This window comes from Hermetia illucens, chromosome 3, assembly GCF_905115235.1.
Source record: "Hermetia illucens chromosome 3, iHerIll2.2.curated.20191125, whole genome shotgun sequence".
Taxonomy (NCBI): Eukaryota; Metazoa; Arthropoda; class Insecta; order Diptera; family Stratiomyidae; genus Hermetia; species Hermetia illucens.
In genome coordinates, this window is record NC_051851.1 from 146,613,394 (window position 1) to 146,635,017 (window position 21,624).

General features: G+C 39.8%; 1 protein-coding gene across 1 annotated transcript in view; it reads right to left on the reverse strand.

Annotated features, from left to right (window-relative positions):
- LOC119650845 (unconventional myosin ID) overlaps positions 1-21,624 on the reverse strand; it is a 57,731-nt gene that overhangs the window by 11,908 nt on the left and 24,199 nt on the right. Inside the window, exons 2-6 of the mRNA XM_038053990.1 lie at positions 6,888-6,994; positions 1,947-2,142; positions 1,639-1,858; positions 949-1,174; positions 307-678 (exon numbers count right to left, since the gene is read on the reverse strand). Coding sequence (XP_037909918.1) covers positions 307-678; positions 949-1,174; positions 1,639-1,858; positions 1,947-2,142; positions 6,888-6,994 — 1,121 coding nt within the window. The remainder of the gene's footprint in view (positions 1-306; positions 679-948; positions 1,175-1,638; positions 1,859-1,946; positions 2,143-6,887; positions 6,995-21,624) is intronic.

The window sequence follows — 21,624 nt, forward strand, 5'->3', positions numbered from 1 at the left end:
GCTTAGCGGGATTTCACCGATTTTTTTAAATTTATCCAAAGTACTCCGCAATCGTTACTTTGAGAAGGAAAATAATGAAGAAACACCCAAACACTCCTGTTTGATGAGTGATTCTTCACTAAGGCGCATTTTGAACAAGGCAAGACGACTCCGGGATAAATATGGAAGAAAAGGGAGAAGACGATCTGGAAAATAAAATCCAATCCATGCAAGCATTCAACTTGGATAGAAATCAAGCAATAAATTGAACAAATTCAATTGTTTAAGTCTAAAATGCCATAAAAATCAATATTTCTTCTTACTTACCAATAAACAACTGCTGCAACTTCTCATTACAATAATTGATACAGAATTGTTCAAAGCTGTTTACATCGAATATCTCAAAACCATAAATATCCAGTACACCTATAACAGTGTTACGATACTTTGTTTTCGGCAATATAGCCTGATTGATTCTGTTTATGATCCACGTAAACAATCGATCATAGATTGCCTTTGCCAGTGCATCTCTTCCGAATTCAGCTTCCGAAATATTATGCGTTTTTTTCATTACATCGCCACGTGCTGCAATTACTCGTTGTGTCAATGAATCTCGCATCTCTGCTTCGGTAACTTCCAATAGTTTAGATGCAGACGCCAACGCGGACTTGTTAGAAATACCAATTGATTCTTCTTCCACTGTAATCATGCGATGATTGAAAGTTATTACGAGTAGTAAACAAGAAAGATTTAAACAAATTTAAAAGATCTGTAATGCTTATTCTGCATATATTGATTGATAGGATTGATTGATTGATTTGGTTGTAAAATAGGCAGTTTTGAATTCAAACGTTAATATCTTACACCAGAAGTTTGTTTAAGACGCATTAAAAACTGTTTCTTTTCACATCAAAAGGAGCTAGTTGCGCTCGAAAAACAATTTTATTTGTAAATTATCGTTTTACCCACATTTGAACTCTACATTTCCTAAATGCAGGATGGCTGCAACCACTTTCCAAACGGTACTAATCTCATCTTCAGAGAAACCGAGAATTTTGAACGCACTGCATGTTTGTTTATAGTCTGCTTTCTCAGACAATGTTTCCATGCTTCCCTGGTTTGTGTAAAGATACTTAGCTGGGTCTCGTGATATATCATATTGTCGTAACTCGGAGTCGCTGGCACCGCGAAGGAGCTGAAAATGCATAGAGAATAAAACCACAGTGAGAATTTCTTTTTTTTAGGGATTGGGGAGTCCTAAGTCCGCATCAATTTGATGCTGGACTGGACCAAATGGAGAGCAACTTGCTCACAATCTTGATAGTCCACGGACTCCTCTTTTTCGTGTTTAACACCCAAGTTTCCAAAATTAAAAGAGGGACGAAGACGGCTAAGGTTTCTTACCAGGGCAGAGGCAACTCTTCAGACGCTGCCTCATCTCTGCCCTGGGAGCGCATAACATCTGCGAGCCACTTCGGTCACATTGCTTCCAGGGCAGAGGTGAGGCAGCGTCTGAAGAGTTGCCTCTGCCTTGGTAAGAAACCGTAGCCGTCTTCGTCCCTCTTTTTATCACAGTGAGAAACTTATCTAATTGCAAATTTTCTTTGTTTATTAGTTGGCTTTGGAGCCATTTATGAAAGAATCGAATGCACCTCATACCTGATAGAAACAATGGAAGTTCCTCTCTCCTGGCTGCTGTTGGATAACTCTTGATTTCTCCAACAAGTAATTTGTAATAACACCTCCAACAGGATCGGCTTTATAATCGAATTGAATGTCCATATATTTTCCAAAGCGACTAGAATTGTCGTTTCGATTTGTTTTCGCATTTCCAAAAGTTTCCAGTATGGAATTACTTTGAATGAGGACATTTTTTACTCTGAAAATTTGAAAGTGATGTTTGGTTTCATCATGCATTGATAGTTTCCATTTGTTTTATTGTTCATTTGTAATGTACCACGTCTTACTTTTCAATATCACTTTGTGCATGTAGATTTGTAACAGCTGCTATGTATTTCATGATAATTTTTGATGCCTCTGTTTTGCCGGCTCCAGACTCTCCTGATATTAAGATACATGTGTCGGTATATCGTTGTTTTAATATTTTGTGTGCAGCATCGGCTATGGCGAAAATGTGCGGTGGATTTTCGAAAAGCTCTCGCCCTGCAAATAAAAGTGACGATTAATTAGCTGAACAAATTTTTCAATCACAAACAGAATTTTGTATAAAAAATAAGCTGACCGTCCGAAACAAACCGCGGGGATATTTTTTTGTTAAGAAACCAGGGGAGGCATGCCTGTAGTAAGTATTTGAACAATGACATCATGCTCGAATAATTTTCATTGAAAATAGCAAAATTAATTTCAACAGATTAATTCAACAGCTGCATGTGAATGGGATGCATACAAAAGTTTGAAGGCATCAACAAAAACACAATTTTAATATCATATCCATTATTACAAAGAAGTCTATTTATCCAAGTATTATGAAGTATCTTTACCAATATACTTACATAAATTGGGAAAAATACTTCATATTGTTGCAATCGAAGTGAAATACAAACAGCTTTTTGCGCAAACACACAGCAGAATACCGAGAAAGTGATGTCATATCAAATCAGTTCACGGAGCGCTCAGATAAGTAAAGCGCAGCTTTTCCATTAATATCCAAAACTTGTGATTTTAGGAATGTTCTATGCCATTCTGACCGGTCAAACGTGTTTCTATTTTTTGTTGGAAGCGGTGACAACTTCAATGTTAGAACATATCTGCCTCTTTGCAAAATTGGAAATATGCATAGGGAAATCCAAACCAATAACGCCAATGCCAGAATGCAGAATAACCCTCCCATAAACTGTTACTAATTCTCCTTCAATTTTGACTCGTTTCGTTGTCCTAATGACAAAGTGCACAAGATCGTGCACTGAGCGAAATACTTCCATACAGAAAGCGGCCAGAATATATGGTCCATTTTCGGAGATCTCTCAGCAAAGAATTTCTCTATTGTTCTCTAGTGAATCGAAGAAACAGAACTCCTTGAGCGTGTATTTGGAGTCCGACTGCAAGCTCTGAAGAACTGCATCACCCTTCCGACCCGCAGCAAATATTAAACAAGTCGGGAAAAAATTTACACCCCCTTTTGCTTGTATTGGGACCTCCCCTTAAATTCGAGGTAAAAGGATGTAACTCACTGTATGCGTGAGCATTCACAGTTTGCACATTTCCACCAAAATTGGAAGAACTTACCGAGAAGTCTGTTGTGGGTTTACGGAAACCTTATGACTGTGTTACACCCGCAGCGATCACCAGCCAATCTTCTTTGAGACATGTATCCAGTTACAGGGCAAAGACCAATCATGCCCGAAACCGAGAAAGATTTCAGGCTGGTCTGCAAAAACTTTGGATGAGCAGATCTTCATAGAGGTGTGGTTAGATCAACCTGATAAAGCAGGCGCCTCTACGGAAAAAGCCTTCCATGTGGCCCAATGCATCGCCAAAGCATGTGACGCGTCCATAGTTAGGGGGTGTTCATTCCCCAGTAGAAGACCAAACTACTGGTAGAATTTTGAACTGGCTGGTCTTCGATCAGCCTGCCACCGAGCCAGAAAAGCAGTTCAGAGGGCGGTAGGTAGAGTGGATCAGTGGCAAAATGCTTTAAGGAGCTCTGCTCAGAAGCAGAACCCGTAGGGAGAGCCTAGAGAATCGTGATGGGACGATTCAGAGGCCGTTTATCTCCGCACATCACGTGTCCTACCCTCTTGCTGAAAATCATCCAGGGGTTATTCCCCCAGCAAGAGAAGGGCACCGACACATTGCAACCACCTCTGAATTTGACGGCAATTCCGCCAGTCATCAGAGACGAGCTGCTAGAGTCTGCGGTAGAATAGGACGGAGTACCGAATAAGGCCCTTAAGCTTGCCGTGAAATCCAGACCGGACATGTTCGCTGAGTTGTTCGAAGCGTGCATGTCCGAGGGGATATTCCCAGCGGCATGGAAGCGGCAGAAGTTGGTTCTTCTGCCTAAGCCCGGTAAACATCGAGGTCCAGGTCTTTTGTCTTTTGGACACTGTGGGGAAAATGTTAGAGCGGGTAATCTATAATAGGTTACTCCCGGTTGTTGAGAGTCAAGGCGGCCTTTCAGATCGGCAGTATGGGTTCCGTAAAGCCAGATCAACCATTGATACCATCAAATTGGTTACTGGCTTGGCCGAAGATGCACTTCACGGAAAGGGTAGTACCAGCAAATATTGCGTGGTAGTAACTTGGATGTGAAAAATGCATTCAATTCGGCCAATTGGAATCTAATACGCAAATCTCTAGCGAAGGTTGGTATTCCCGCCTATCTCGCTGCTATCGTCGATAGTTATTTCACAGAAAGGAGGCTCTGGTATGACACCGATGACGGACGCCAGGAGTACGTTGTTTCCGCGGGTGTCCCTCAGGGCTCCGTATTGAGCCCACTACTATGGAAAATCATGTACAACGATGTACTTAATCTCCTTCCGAGGGAAGCCACAGTGGTGGGTTACGATGACGACATAGCGCTGGTTGTTGACGCAAAGCATCTCGAGGATGCTGAGTTATACTCAAGCGAGGCAATCAGTGCTGTTAAAAGTTGACTAAAGGGCTCTGGAGCGCGGAGGAAAAAACAGAAGCGCTCCTCATCACTAAGCGCCGGAAGAGAAATGACCCCTGTATTAGAATCGGGAATTATATCATCACTTCCAAGCCGACCATCAGAGTTATACTCAAGCGTGTGATAGTGATAGACAGGAAGCTCAACTGTAAGCAACACGTGCCGTATGTTTGCGACAAATTATCAACTGTAAGTATGGCCCTGACAATGATGATTCCGAACGTGGGAGGGCCACGGCATACCTCTAGGTTGCTTATAGCGAGGGTGGTGACCTCAATCATGCTCTATGCAACCCCAGTTTGGGGGGAGGCGTTGCGGATGTCAGGTAACGCTAACAAACTGAGTGCAGTTTACAGAAAGACAGCCCTGAGGATGTGCTCTGCCTTCAGGGCTGTCTCAGATAATGCATTATTCGTCATTTCTGGAATGATGCCGATTGACATCTTGGCGGATGAGATGGCGAACATATACAATACAAAGCCAATCTCTCCTGCATCGCAGATGAAGAAGGCTGAGAGGGAGAGATACATAAATAGATGACAAGAGCGGTGGGAACGCTCGGGAAAGGGTCGGTGGACTCACAGACTCATTCTTGCCATCAAGGAGTGGTTGAAGAAACGACACGGTGAGATTAATTATAATCTCACCCAGTTTCTCACGGGGCACGGAGGATATCACCAATACCTGCACAGGTTTCAATTGGAGACCTCATCCGATTGTCAAAATTGCGATGGAGTCCCAGAGGACCCAGAGCATGTATTCTTCCACTGCCCGAGATTTGTGGAAGAAAGGAGGAATGGAGAGGAGACTCTAGGAGAGGTGCTGCTACCAGAAAATCTGGTGGCGAAAATGGTAGCACATCAAGAGAATTGTGAAGCGATCAACTCCACGATCGCGTCTATCGAAACCAAACTTCGAAAGGCAGAGTAGAGGAGAAAAGAAGAAAAGTGGCTAAGCTAAAATGAGCTGACTCCGCCCCGTGATGTAATACCTTATGGTGGTTCCGCGGGGCAGGGAGGAAGTCGGGGGTGGTTTTAGTGGGTAAAAATCCCACACGGTGGTGTGTCCAGACCAGCATCTTTTGAAGATTTCCACCTTCTCAAAAAAAAGACAGACAGATGTTGAACCGGTTTTAATAAGGTTTTGTTTTGCAAAAATTGATGGTCAGTTGGGTTTTGACTAAATTAGAACATAAATTTTGGCTCCACATTCAAATGCCTCCTGTATCTAATCTTCATCGTCAAAAGACTAATCAAGTTCAACACAAAGCGTTGTTGGAACTAACTTATTTTGCGAACAGTAGAGATTTTGATCATAGAGTTGGCTCCCTGTGTAAATAAAATAGTTGGCCAAATCCGGTCCAATAATCGGCATTTAGTTTTTTCTGACGAAAAGCAATATATGCAGTTGCCGTAAACCCCTGATGTTGGACACACCACCATGGACAACCATACCTACGCCCTATCGGTTTTTCTTGCTTCAGCTCTCGCACGACTTTGCGAGGAGCTTGTACTCATTATCTATAATTCTCCCGGAAGGCTATTCCGTGGAGAATTTACTCTACTTTCATTGGAATTAAATCATTGATTTTCTTAATGAAAGTTGCCTTATTATTTCAAAGTTTCTTTTTTAAGGAACCGCCTGTTACCCTAGTAAATATTCTTTTCAAATCCTAGTCTTCCTATTTTCTACTTTCATTTTCAACCTGCAAATTTGTTCCACGTTTTACACTAATTCGTCACCCCTCTTATTATTGTTTGTCAACCTAACTTCTCTTGCATGATTTTCACGAACATACGTAATAGCATTTCCATGTTTACATCTTATTTTTAGTTTACGGCTTATGCCACCAGTACTGATGCTACTTTTTCTAAAGAGGCTTGATATATTTTGCAACCTCAACAGAATCTTACTTATTCAGTGTTTCACGAGTACAAGTGTTGAAGCGATAATCAGATGAACAAATAGGAATTGTTTCGCAATTGCTAACATTGTTCATTCATTTTAATTGTTGCTATTGTCTAGCAGCCATAAAGAAATTAGCTAATTTGCGGTTCGAAGAGAGCATGCAAATACTGATTTGATCTCCTAAAATGATTTGCTGAAGACTCCAACCCCAATGCACTATCTATTCTTGTGCAATAGTCTTCACTATATGGTATTTACTTGCCTAGGAACTAATTTAGTGTAAGCTCCCTATATTGGTCACCCTTGATTAAGGACCACCCAATTACCCAATGTAACGTAGCACGTAGAAAAATTATCAACTCACCTTTATATTGACTAACATATTCTGGACCATAAATATTCATCTGGCGATATGGATTCACGGAAACGCATACTTCTCCGATATATGTGTAAATTTTTCCGGCCTGATATCTGGAAAAATAGAAAAACAACTTATGAATACGAAGAAAGTCCCACTTTCCACAGTAAATTAGTGAAGGGCGAAGTATGTTGTTTCTCTATTTACTGTCCTACGCTGAGCATTCCATAGGTGGATATCTAATGACATCGCATTCACATCCATTAAAGTTTTATTTATCGTTGCCTTCTCTATGTAGACATTTGTTGTTATGGCTTTTAAGTGGGTACACAACATAGTACTATGGACAGATTTTCCGAAAATACAAACTAACTAAAAATGAAGCCACCTACAACGTCGTATCAACAATGGTAGCGGAACGACAGTCAATAATTGTCGGCCTTTCGTTTCAAGGGTAAATTAGCGTGCGATAGGCGTACGATGTCAATGTCAGCAAAGAAGAGAAAATAACATTAACGTGTGAACGAGAAGTGCTAATGAATGCAATTTTGGGAAATGGAGTTGGAAAGTATGACAAATTAAGCAGTTCATTATGTTGGCAGCTATATCAGCGGAAAACGCCCGCTTTTTAGTGGACCCATTTCCATTGTATAATACGCAAAGAAAGGTGTGAAATTAATTTGGAATGATTCGGTTCTCTTTTTGTTTTTATGTGTCTGCATTTATGTATTCCGCCCACTATAAATAGATTTCTATTTTTAGTGGTCAACCCATATCATTTTTAACTTTCGGGCAGTTCCGATCTTTTAGTTTATTGCACAATCCTTCTGAATTTAAAATCGAACGAGACTGGGATTTCAGTGAATCCATTGTCTCAGAGAATATACAGGCGCATAGTACACAAGAATATAATTTTAAAACTGGGCGATTCAGCATGGACAATTTTATGGTTTTCTAGTGCTATATATTCTTTTCTTAATTTCAATATTCTTTTCTTCAGTTTTAATAAATGATTACATATATGGTTGCCATTGATGAGGCCCACATAGGGTTTGTAGACCGTCAACGACATCCACTCGCTGTCAGTTTTTGGTAATGTATTATACTTCAACTCCCACTACGATTTTTCGAGAAGCTTGCACACCATCATTCTTCTGCGTCACATAGTTCTAGAACAAAGTAATCGTCGGGCATCCTGGGCTAGTGGATTCCATTGCATGCGACAAACCGCAATCGTGTCGTCGCCCTTCTTTAATATGTGATCTACTGCCACCCCCGCCTTCTGATCAACATTTTCATGGCGTTTAGGCTCGCATCCCAAACAAGCTCTTCACTAGTTAATTAGGCCCGAATACCCCGATAGATAGCAAGCGCAGACATGAATTGATGAAAATTTAGAGGTCTTAAGTAAAAGTGGTCGTTGTCAAAAAGCACAATAGCCTCAACTTGTAGTAGTAGCTCCATTTTCAAATTTGAGGCAAAACAGCAGATTTGGCGTTGTTAATGCGTCCACAGGAACAACGGTTGCCAGATACGACAATTGATCAAGGCCATCGATGTTTTCCCCATTAGTGCATATAGTAAGAGTACGATGACCAGTCAGACTGGGAAACTTAGTTTTGTTGCTTTTTATCTTCAGTGCAAATCTGTTTGTCATTTGGCATCCAAATCCATTACCCTGTGAGAGAGCAAACAGATGCCACCTACTCTCTGTCAGTTAAGTTTTTGAGGTGTTCCTTATTGCGTGCCAGGATTATTTTAGCTAATATTTTTACGACGGCAGGAATCATCGAAAAAACCTCTCCAATTGTCGCATTCAAAATGGGTGTCCGTCATCCTCTTTTTCCACTTATTGAGAAATATCTCAGATTCTCAGGATTTACAAATGAGTGAAACTAGCTCCTCTGCAAAGACTGCAGGTCCTGTAAGGAACAATTTCGCTGAACCAGAATAATTTCATATTCACGAATGAAAGAAAAGGAAGAAATGGATATGTGGTTGGCATTTTCAGTTACGTTTATAGTTCTGATGTAACTAAAATTTTTGAAAGTTTATTTGTTGGTTTCCACTTAAAGAAAGATGCAATAAAGTCAAGAACAAGATCTGTAAAGTGGCATCTTTAATAGTGCCTGGGATTAGATAATAATAACCTTATTTTCGATGCCGATCTTAGTCTGTTTCTTGGGAGAAATGGAAAATAAATACTGAGCAATATCACACCCTTGTCACCACTTTCTAAGGAATTAAGTACTGCTTAGCGCTCATGGCATTTGGATCAATTAGAAATTTTGTCTTCCAAATTCGATATGGTAAGAAAGCCAAGGATGTTTAGAACATGTTTATATAACATTATGTTGTATAAGAATGAGAATGACCTTCACTGAATAGGAGGCGGGTTCGTATTATTCTTAAATGTATTTTCAAATATGTTACTGTCTTCTACCCATAATCTACCCGCTATAGACAGTCATAGATGATTTAGGATTTTGAAACGACTCCGCTAGATATGTATGCTCAACGTCTGCTATCGGAGGATCAGAAGAGACATCGACTGGAGGTTTCACAGCAACTGTTGCACCGACTCGAACATGGCTTCCCCATTTCATCCCCGAGTCAAAACAAGCCAGTAAGGAGTGAAGAAATAGCAACGAGGATGCATTATTGAAGATAATGACCACGTTTTCTTTATCAATAAGAAAGTATAGTTTGGAGCATTTCAGGATCCATTAGTCTCACAGCTTACGAATCATCTTCGCTTTTCCATTGACTTGACTCGGACTGACGTAGAAAATTCATTTGGTTGTTTTAATGATTTTCCCTTTCTTGATTGCGTAGCATTTTCATAATTTCCATTACCCCAATTCCTAGCTCCTGTATCTTTTCCTGAATTTAAAAGCAGCGCATTAAAAGGTAGTTACCATGTAATTGAATTGGAAAATGAATGAGGCTATTTTGTTCTTGATATTTTTGAAAATAGTTGGAGCTGATGTTCTAGTTTTGGAAGTAAGGCGTTCTGGTTTTTCTAAAATGCATGTAGCCAGGCATGCACTATAAATTCCTACTTCGTTGTTCAACTACCAAGTTCGTAGCGACTCTGCATTTCGACAAACTGATTCTCTGTGGAAATTGACGAGGCTTTTTAGCGTAGGAACGACGCCCTCACAAAGAACGAAAAGAAAGGGACAAGAAAAGGGGAATTGCCAACTGTCTAATTGATCTGAAGAAAAAAATATGCGCTAACAAACTTCTTTGTCCGAAATAGTATCAGGTCAAAGTACCCCAATCACCCGTCGCAGACAAGGCAAAGGCCTGGAGCTTTTGAGTAAGAGTGGTGATTACTTTCCATGTTGGAAGTGAGGCCTTAGAAGCATTGACAATAGCCGATCAGACGTGAAGGTTGGATTTAAGTTTATTGTTGAGAGAGATTTAATGGTATTTAATGTTTGGTTTCGGCTTGAGCGTGTGGTTGGCAATACGTAAATGGAGGTTTTTAGTTTCTGGCGCCAGTAGCACTTCCCGCTGGGGTTTCTGAAGTAAATAACCTCAGATTTAACAGAATAAACGGTGAGGGCCCACCGGTTGAAATACGCAATGACCCTATTGGTTAGGAGTTTGAGAGAGAGTGAGGCTAGTGAGAACCTGAGACCGCTCGCATATAGGATGGTGTCATCAGCGAAGAGGATCCCTCCTGATGCGGGAGGATCATTGTCGTTGAGGGAACCTCACCCGCCCTGGTGAGGATTTGCTTGAGTTGCCGTTGGCGTGGGAGGATAAAGTTACGAGAGGCAGGGGAATATCGTGGAAGAAAATGTTAAAAAGTTTGGTGCCTAGAATAGATCCCTGAGGAACTCCAGAGTTTACCAGGAAGTCGATGGAGCGAAATCCATCGAAGCGTACGTGGCAAGTTCTGTTGGAGATGAAATCTTCGAGGATTCTGAATAAGCGGAGGGAGCAATTAGACTGTAGAGCAAGCCCTATTTCCAAACTGAATCAAATGCCTTTTCGAGGTCTAAGGCGCAGGCTACGGTGCAATGCCTATTTTCCATGTGATTGAGGATATATTCTTGCAGATACAGGATTGCCTGCTCGGTCGATCTGAGGTTTTCGAAACCGAATTGATTAAGTGGAATGATAGGGAAGTAGTGTCTATTGAGTTGACTTAGTAGGATACGTTCAATAATAATAATCGTTGGCGCAACAATCCATATTGGATCAGGGCCTTGAAATGTGTTGGAGCACTTCATTTAAGACCGTTACGGTACACTACAGTACACTGTAGGAGGCATTGCGCTCTCCCGAGATTATTACCCTGATTTGACTCAGGTACTCATTCGCAGCTGAGTCAACTGGTATTCGACTTCAAATCACGATACAAATCCCACTGCCGCCAGCGAGATTTGAACCGCGACGTTCAATGGTTTCTCCAATATTGGAAAGAAGACAGATAGGCCCCATATCTTTGAGATGTGTGTGTGGGAAGTGTCCGTTGTTCAGGCAGTTATTGAAGAAGATGGCGAGACGTTTCTTCATGTTACTTCTTGTTTAAGAATGTTATATTTTCATTGTCATGTTAAGACTGTTAAATTTTATTGTCTACACATTTTTACTCATAATTTCATTCTGATTGGACACCTTTCGTAACTATAGAAAAAAACAAACAATTTTCAAGAGAAACGAAAGAAATAATTTTTTATGCAAGTTAAGAACTTAGAAACAAATTGATCCTGATATTGCTCAGCGCATTCAGCCTTTGTGGCATTTGAATGGATAAAAAAACACTGTATTGTATTGTATCTTAGCTTATGCCAATATATGAAACGTTATGTGCTAAGAGGTTAAATTATGTCCGTCTTAGTGCTTCCTCTGTGTTGATGAATCCCATTTGCCTTTTATCTTTTCCACGGTATTGTCAAAGTGGATTAGTACGTTTTTAGCAACACTCTTCTCAGAATGAATAGGTTTCCAAACGTGACATACGCTACTATGATTTGTTTCCTCTAAGTGTTTTTGTTTAGCACAGAACATCAGCACAATCTCTTTTTCGTATTATTAAATTTGTTAATACTTGGTTTTTGATGAAACTGTGATTGAATTTCATTATCATCACATTTATGATGTCGAGAGGACATTACTCAACCAGCTAGGCTACTGTACTGCCAACACCACTGTCGAAGTTGACGAAAAATTATTGTTTAACCTCTCCTCGGCTTACTACAGTCTATCCAATGGTTGGTTGTCTTGCAATTTTCGTTAATAAGATACCAGGTTACTATGCATAAAAACACACGGACCTAAATTTCATCACAAATTTCAATACGATTTTAAAACTGTGAAACTTTCAGTCTACATATCTTGTCTCTCCGGTAACAAACGTAGAACCCATATAGCAAGCAGTTTGTAATGTCCCACGTCCACTACCACAACCTGCTGGATACTCCTATAATTGACATTGAGTTTATCCGTGATTTCCCAGAATGTTAGGCATTTTTTTCTACCATAGGATTTGAATTACCTAGATGTTGGCATCGATCAAACTCGTTCTTGATACGCGCGATTCTGATTCTCGACCTTTTCACAAGAGAGAGAGAAAAAAGAGAAATAATATTTTTCCTCCTATGAAAAGGCCAGAGTTCTTGACAGGGTATTGTTCTCAAAATGTAATCTGTAATTGATTCAAAATTTGATTTAGATTAACATCGTGCTTGGCAAAAAATTTGATTATTAACTATTTTACCACGCATAGTAAAGAGCTTGAGGGAATTAAGGCCCCTTTCCCTAGAAGTATCACATACGAACGCGGGACGGAATTGGATTTTCAATTCAACACAGTATGACCTGGTTTTGGCAATTGAGATCTGGTAGAAAGAATGACATGATTCCGACAGGAGTTTTCACCAGTAAACATTTGGTGGTGGAATCTAATGTCGGTCTACAATGTCCGCTTTTCAACTTCATTTTTTATAAAACAAAAGACTAAATAAATGAATGAAAGCGGAGCATACTTTCTACAAACTGCAAAGTAAATGTAGTTAAACGCACTTGGCATCAACTGATTTAAAGTACCAGCCTGTCTAGACTTCTACAAGAATACACCAAAGCCAGAGAAATGGTTTTTTTTTGGTAATGCCTCTTTAAGAATCTTTAGACAAATTCTCAAACATCTAAGCAAAAAATAAAAACCACTTTTAAAATCTAATCAGAAACAGAACACAAAAAATTCAAATTAGCTTGTCAATATGTGTGCCGTAATGATTAAACAATTTCTGCGGTTACTCCTACAATATCAATAAATTATCACTTGTTGAGTCACTCATCTAAACAAATTTCTCGTATTTAACGTAGTGAATGAGATCAGAGAATGAATCAAACACGAGATATGATGACCACATTCTGCTACGAATGTTACGCAGACCTCGTAATGCATTTAGTAAACAATTTTCGCAAATCTACAAGTGAATCTAACAACGAACATATGTTGCTGAGGTCAAGTAATTAATGAATGTGAATTTTCAGTTAATTTGCATAAGCACACAATGTCACTCCCTCTTCGACACCAATGGCACCGATAACGCGCTCAGAAGGTTTTTTGTGTTATTGTGTCACTAGATAAGCAACAAATGGTCTTGATTAAGGAGCTTTTAATTGTATGAACAATTACGAAGTTATAGCTACATGACTTCCAACATAATGAAGAGAATGAGAGAGGAAATGGATGATTAACGACTAACTAAAAAGGAAATAGCTCAAGCTGCAAAGGGAAATATTCTTTAGACCAAAAAAAGTTTTTTTTCGGGTTTCCCCTCAATTGACCGAATACCCAGCTAACGCAAGAACCCCGATGACAAATTACCCAACTTTATGATAAGAAGTAGAATATAATCTCCTCAGAATATCAAAAATTAATCATTGAATCATCCACAAAGCATTAAGTAATATCAGTGGTCACAGGAGATAACTAAATATTTTGACTTTCACTCAAAATTGATTAAGTCCAATGATGATTAGTTCTAGTCTTCTTATGATCGCGAAAAAACTTGCGACTTCAGGCAGAAATCTATCTCTATATCTATCTAGACGTTAATCTTCAAAAAAACTATAGGAGGGGGAACATTGCAGCTCTAGCTGAGAGCCAGGCAGAGCAAAGTGTACACAATAAGATGTGAATAGTGAGTAAAAGAAGCGAATGAACTATTGATGAAGGGAGCAAAAATGCTATTTATGGATCAGAAAAATTCTCTGGAAAGGAAAGGATTTCTTGACCATGACATTCAGAAAAAAGGAAAAATAGTTAAGGAACTATTATAGGGGAGCATATTAAGAATTGAACAATCTAGGGTGCTTGCAGGGACATATGATCCAAAGTGCAAAATTGTTGTCACCAAAAAAAGCCTTAGGTTCATAGTGAGAAAGTTGATAGGTCACTATAAGCTAAACTACCACCAGGGCAACTGGAAATAAAAGAGGATATTGTCTGCAGATTCATGAAGAGAGCAGTGAAACCTCCATACATATTCTAGCACAATTTTCGGCACACATGGAAGAATACCTAAACAAGCACCTAGAATCCTATTTATCACCTCCAAATTTCTGTTGATTGTAAGACTGATTGAGCCGCTGGGCCATATAACATCCTGAAAGAGGGATCAAGAAAACTCTAAACATTCCGAAAAGACTACGTCACACGTAAACGGAGTTTCAAAACGAATTTTGTGGTGAGTTTTCCAACCAGAGCAGAGCGGAATGCCGGGGGTATCTTTTGGGGGGCAACATATGGTATCCCAAACAAAGGTCCGAGTTCCAAGAGTTAAAGAGTAATTCTGTCCAAAGGCGAAGCCTCCGTTAAGACCTTGTCTGAGAGATACGCTGAAAGTCATCCTTCACAAGTTTCCCAGTTATAGGAACATAACAGGAATGAGTCAAGGAGGATCTGGCTCTTCTACAACGAACCCCAATAAAAAAAGCATTTGGTTCACAGGCGCGCAAGCACGTAAAGGATTACGGCCGTATGCACGAGGCCGAGGCGGTCAAAGCCGGTGGACTCGGCTTACTTTACAATTCACATTGTCGAAGTGGTTGAGAGGAGGGAGAGACTTTTTAGCACTTCTACGATTTCCCAGCTTTAGCTAGAGCCAGACTGCGGACACTAGGTAAACAATTCTTTGGAGACTCCAAAAAGATCTATAGAGTGGGGGAACTATTATTCACCGGGAACACTACGGGCTTGCTCTGAAGATCTGAGCCAGTTTTGCTCATTGCATAGTCATTGCATTACAAATTGGTCGTTGATAACCTCTTAAGAACCAACCAACCAACAGCATAACACAATAATTGGACCACGTAAAATAATTCAAGTAGAATCTGCTTAAAATGAATGGTTCCGGGGAGGCTTGAGAAATTAAAAGAGCTTTGGACGAGTAACTTCCATGCACGCATAGTTGAATCATTTTCTTTAGGAATTTTTAATGGTGTTGCAATTGAAGGGTTCGATCATCAATTTCAAAAGAGGAGAAGAAAAAAAGAAGTTGAATATTACTGTTGGTACCCAAGACTACATAAATCTTTCCTGTACCGTGGTACTCGGCAGTACTGCTAGAAACTAGAATAAGACGTATTATACGTTAGAATGTAACCGCAAGCCACAAAGGTTCGCTCGCATCTATCAAGATACAGAAGCAAAAAGAGGCGCTCCAGTGAGGGGTTCATGAACGATCGCAAATCCCGCTGTGTACTAATTCAAATGAAACGAGAAGTCGCTCTCTAATAGTATACTAAGAACTCAAAACAAATTAGATGCTACAAAACAATTTGCAATTCGAAACAATCTAAATGTTTCCGATATTACACCGTGCTCTACTATGATTTCTGTCGCTTTACTTTAGAATACACAGAGTCGATTTATGAACCCGGCGGATCCTTTCAGAGTGATCCTACTATCACTGTTGTTCGGGGTGACCTTCCCCATGTACTCGAGAAGGGTGATGAGATCCAAGTCCACGAAGTGAGCTCTTATCATGAAGTCTTACCGAAGGTTATCTGGTACCGTTGGTCCTGAGAGCATATGCTCCAACAGGTCATGTGGGCTCAATGCTTGGTGTTCCTGTTTACCCCTCAATTGCAACAGAGATATGAGAAAGGCTTCGCATCCTCTCCTTGACTATGGTCCTCATATCAATTCGTATTAGAAGAGGACGGTAGACAATCACATTAAACAAAACTTTAATGTCATTGTCATCTCCTTTCCGGTTTTTCGAAAATAGATAAAGAGGGAAAAAGCAATCTACAAACATGTTTTAATGAGACATCGCGTTTAGAATCTAAATTATCCGCATCCCACAATAGAATAGCAGGTCCTTTAAAACTTAATGGCGGCCCTGCAGAAGTGTTTGGTTCAGCAAAATGGAAGGATTTGTTGATACTTTTACTCCTCAACATTATTTTAAAAAAATCCATTCATCCATTATCTTCATCTGTAGCCAAAAATTCCGAACAAATTGAACCTGGAATCCCAAAACTACCGAAAAAACGGTAACGACCTCAATGGGACTACAAAAAATTCGGCATCAAAGTTGCTTTTTGGATTTTTGAATGGAGATGGCTATCAGTCCATCAAAGCTGTTTTCTAAACTCCTCTCTACAGCAATGACTACCGAAACTTAAGCTTGTTCCCCCAATGAAATAAATTACTCAGCAAGTGTTAAATTCGTATGCCATCGGAGTTATGTCAACACGCTCAACGAAATTCCTGGTCTCCCTTCTGGGACTGATTCCTCTTCATCTTCACATACAAATGCAGACGAGAACAGCAATGTTCAGAATGCCCAGGGGTACTGGTGAGGGTGCTAAATTGAAGACAAGGACGGCAATGTTCAAAATGTCATAGAACGGACTGGGAGAGTACAGCAGTTTTCCACTGCTTAAACTAGCAGCTGATGACTTGGGCATCCCTCATAACAAGGAAGAGGACGCAGGAGTCACTGTTCCTCGGGAGAAATCGATATATCAGTATATTTTAATTGACAAAATTCGGCATAGATTGGTGGACCTACTTCAATCTCCAAAGGAACTCTATAGGGGACACAACATTGCGTCCCTAACTGCAAACTAGGCTATCAAGGCACTCAGTTCAACTCTAGACTGGTATGGGAAAGCCTTAATAAATTAAGTACGTTTGACTCGTACGATAAAGTCTGGATATTTTGGGATTTAGGCGTTATTGGATTAGAAATCAATAAGGCAACGAATGAGCCTACCAGGAAAGGAGCAGAAACGCCGGCTTATGGACAAGACCTTTCTGCGGAATCGGGAAAGAGCTTATGGCCATACTCAGGAAAGAAGAGGAACAAGGAAAGAACTATACTGGGTGAAGTTATAAGGCATGATGGATCCATGGAGAAATATGAAGCAAAGTGCTTGCACAATTGTTTGAACCTCATCAAGAAGAGGCTTAGGATCATAATGGAAATACCTACAGGCCGCGGACATTGTCTGTGAGGAAAACAATAAAACCATGCATATTCTGGAACAATACTCGGTACTCGTGCAAAGTAGGAAAATACACCTGGAGAACACCCAGTACCAGCCACAAGGTTAAACGAGCTAGAAATAGGTTCGATATTCTCCTTAGTGCAAGTTTTGCTTTCTTAGGTATAAAGTTCAGTGGGGCTAACAATTCGACTCCACTAGACCGGAGTTCAACGTTTGCTGTGGATATACAATCATGCTATTATGTGGAGATGCCAGAAGAATATTGAGACCATTATCAGTTTTTAAAAGGATATGAATAAATAGAGTTGCTAGAAGCATTCAAAGGCCAGTTCTGTGACCCTTTATTGGATTGAGGCATATGATACCTGAACCCAAAGTGAATGCAAATCATTTCAGAATTATCATCGCGATATTCAAAGAACAGTACCTAATCGGAGCTGGTAAGTACTTTTTAAAGAGAATCAATGCCCGAGTTAATGTTTGTTTTGCTCTCATCTCCTTAACGACAACTCCCATACGGCAAAACAGAGAGGTTGGGTCCATAGAAACTTGATTTTCATGGAATCCGGGACTGAATATCAGGTCGAATCGAAACTACAATGTTGGAAACAGAAAACGGATAGAAAACGGAGTTTGGAACGTGGAACGTGCTGTTGGTCTTAAAGTGTTAATCGTGAAGGTAGCAAAATAAACTCAATGCAAGTCAAGAGTCGCCAATTTTCCCAAGTAATAAATAACGTGCCTTCGTAATTGGCAAAAGTCAACCCGGAAGTCACACTAGTCATACCCAATTACCCCATAAGTTCGAATTTTCCTATAGACCTATTGCAGGAAACAACGTTGACTGGTAACGCAGCAGAGAAGATGCTTCAAATTGCTGGAAAGATGCAGAAAAAATGTGACGCTTCCACGCTACGCCGCATTGTATCAAAAAACGAATGAACAATTTCTGGTGGAATTCACAAATTGAAGTATGTCGCAAAGTCATTCTCACAACTAGGAGATACAACCAACGTAGCAAGAACCGTCCTACGTTTAAAGAGTTCCACAACAAACATAAAAAGGCGAAGAGGAACGAACTACAAAGAAATATTTCTAAAAATAAAACTGGGAACTTCAAGATATTATGCATGAAAATACCCATGGAGAGGAGTACAGGGTCGTCATGTCATCAATCAAGAATAAACCCTGACCGCCGATCACCAACCCTGATTTGTTGTGCAGTATTAATAACGCTCTTCTCCTACAAATGTCAAACGAGGCAAACCTGAATCCCGATGAAACTGTTGATATAACCATGGAAGCAGTCTTATAAATCACGAAGAAGATTTTCGAAAATAAAGTTTAGGTGTTCAGAATAAAGCTCTGTTAGTGATCGTCAAGACAGTTCCAAATTGGTTCATTCACAAATTTATGGCATGCTTGGGGTTTCTCTTATAAAGCGGAAGCAACAGCGCATTGTTGACCACATTGCCTCCTACAGGGTACTCCAATCCTGTAGTGTACCGTTACGGTCTTGAATGAAGTGCTCTAACACACTTCCTGATCCAATATGGATTGTTGCGCCAACGATTGTTATTATTATTAATAGGAATTGGTGCTGATTCCGAAGCTTAATGAACCTCTTGGCGCTCCTTCGTCTTATTAAAGGATATCAGCAAACTATTCGAACGGGTCATGTACAATAGGTTTATCCCGATCGAATAAAAATAGGGTGATCTCTCAGATATGCAGTTCGGATTTCTACTGTCAAGCCGATCATTGGTATTACCGAAATTGTGGAATTTTCCGCAGTGTTTACTCTTTATGTGAGGAATTCCTTTAATTCTGCAAGATGAAGTACAATAATCGAAGTTTTCGCCAAAGTAAGTTCTCCTAAATATCTGGCCGTATAGTTATGGAATTTCTCCTAAAGAGACAGTTATGCTAAGATCTGATGGATGGACCTAAAACCTATCAGGAAACTTTGTGGTAAGATTCCGCAAGCATCCGTTCTCGATCTTCTCCTATTGATAATAAAGTATATTGGCATTTTGACGTTACAGTGCCTCAAATGGGAGATCGTTATTGGCTTTGCAAATGACATGAGACTCACTAGTATGGTACCAAATACAAGGAAATAGAGATCTTCACAAATGAGGTGATTTGCAAAATTTGATCCTGACTTGAAAACTTTGGTCTTGAGCTAGCAGAGTATAAAACTGAGGTGATTGTATTTACGAAACGAAGAAAGGAAACAACCACAAAGATCAGGGTTATCGGGCGAACCATATATTCAAAATAAGCGGTTAAATACCAAATAACTAGACTTCAGGTCACATACTAAGAGTTTAACAAAAAAGCATTGGAATGAGTACATACCATAGATTGCTGGCGAGAATGTCGCCCAAGGTTAAGACATCGGTTTCTTATCACGAGAGTTGTTAGCTCGATCTTGATTTGTACAGCTCCAATCTGGATCTTGACATTACAAAAAAAGTCAGAGCTCTATACCGATTAAGTGCATTACGAACATCGTAAGATAGCAGGCATGGTCCCCATCGACATGAAGCAACATATGGCTTCACCTAGAAAAGTATCCTGGATGTTTCAGCTTTCATGCTTGGGAATGACGACTCCTCAAGATGATTGCGATGCATGTGAAGATTGTCACCATTAAATGCCCAAGATTTGCCGTAGGATTGTTGTGATCCGAGAATATTGTGGAATACATGTCAGCTTCAGAACTTGCAATGCGGTGGGAGAATTCATGGAGGCGATTCATAACGTACTGAGAAAGGAGAGGCTTCGAAGAGAGCGAGTAGAAATACGAGTCTTGGTTAGTATCTGATCCTGCCTCGCGATGTAATAGCGTAATTGTAGTCCCATGGGATAACCTAAAGAGAAGGAGGTAGTTGAAAAGAGTAGAAGTCTCACATAACCGTATAACTCTTTGAACCTTCGTCGTAGTCCTTCTTTAGTTCTGCTGTTAATATAACACAATTCTATCAATAATCCGAAACGAAAATGAAAGCAATTCATTCCAGATTTTCTATCAGAACAAAAAATAATCGAAAGTTTGTTTTGGTTCCGATCGGACATTCAACTTTTGGTACCAATTACCTACCCCGAGTTCAAATGAAATCTGAAATACTTTATTCATCTTAACTGGACAGCACCGCCAGCCGCTAAAATTATTAACGAACGAACTCAAGATTATTTAATTTTTCCAAAAATTATTATCTACGGGAAGTATTTCAATTAAGCGAATAGGTCATAATAAATTATATAATCGACAGCTCATGCGAGTACCAGATACACTATCTCAAAGCTCGAGGATGATTAAACATTGACTATTGAGTGTGCATAAATATATATTTTTACATTAGTGACTCAGATAGATTTTATTTATTTGCGATAAGGCTATCTTTCGGCCGTCGTACTAATGCCGGGCTGTGACTCGACTTTTAATGTAGAAATAGTTAATAAAAGTAAAATCCATAAAATTGTTCAATGTGTGAGAACGAGTGCGGTTTATTAATTTATGATTCATTCCAACAATGAACATTTTGATCGATTATGGAGTTATACTCGTATTCCGATGAAAATCGGAATTAAAAATGGAATTAGTGCTGCATTCCAGTACAATGAAATTAATTTTATGGTGGAAAATTGATGTAAAGTTGGTAAATAGTGATAAGTCTTCGATTTATTGTTGGAAATTACAAAATATCTCCTGGGATCAGATGAAATAGTTTCCTACCGCATGGAGGCATAGTAATAAAAAATTAAGTTCTGAGATAATCAAAATGTTTCATCATAAGAGCACCATAGAAACTTGGTCGTAAATCTTGAAAAGCAACACAAACTGTTGTAATTTCCTGGAAAACTTTGATAATTAGAAATATTATGAACATTTCAAGGGACAATGAACTACAGTTAAGATAATGCAAACCTCAATGCTCGTGGCTGGTTGAAAATTACATTAGGAGGCTTATTGGCTTAGCTAGGAACTGTACTATGGACCTTCCAGATGTATATGGAGTGCTACATAACCGACGATTACTAATGGATAAAAATGATGGTCTTCGACTCACACAATATAGAGCAAAATGCAGCATCTTCGGTACGCTCTCCCACAATGGAGCTGCGCGCGGAGGATAGCGCATACAGGGGCGGAACCCCCGTATGGGGGCTCGCACTGGGGAAGGGACTACAGAGTGAATCTTACCTGCTAATAACTTCTCCTACACCTTCCAAGGAACAGGTGGAAGAAAGG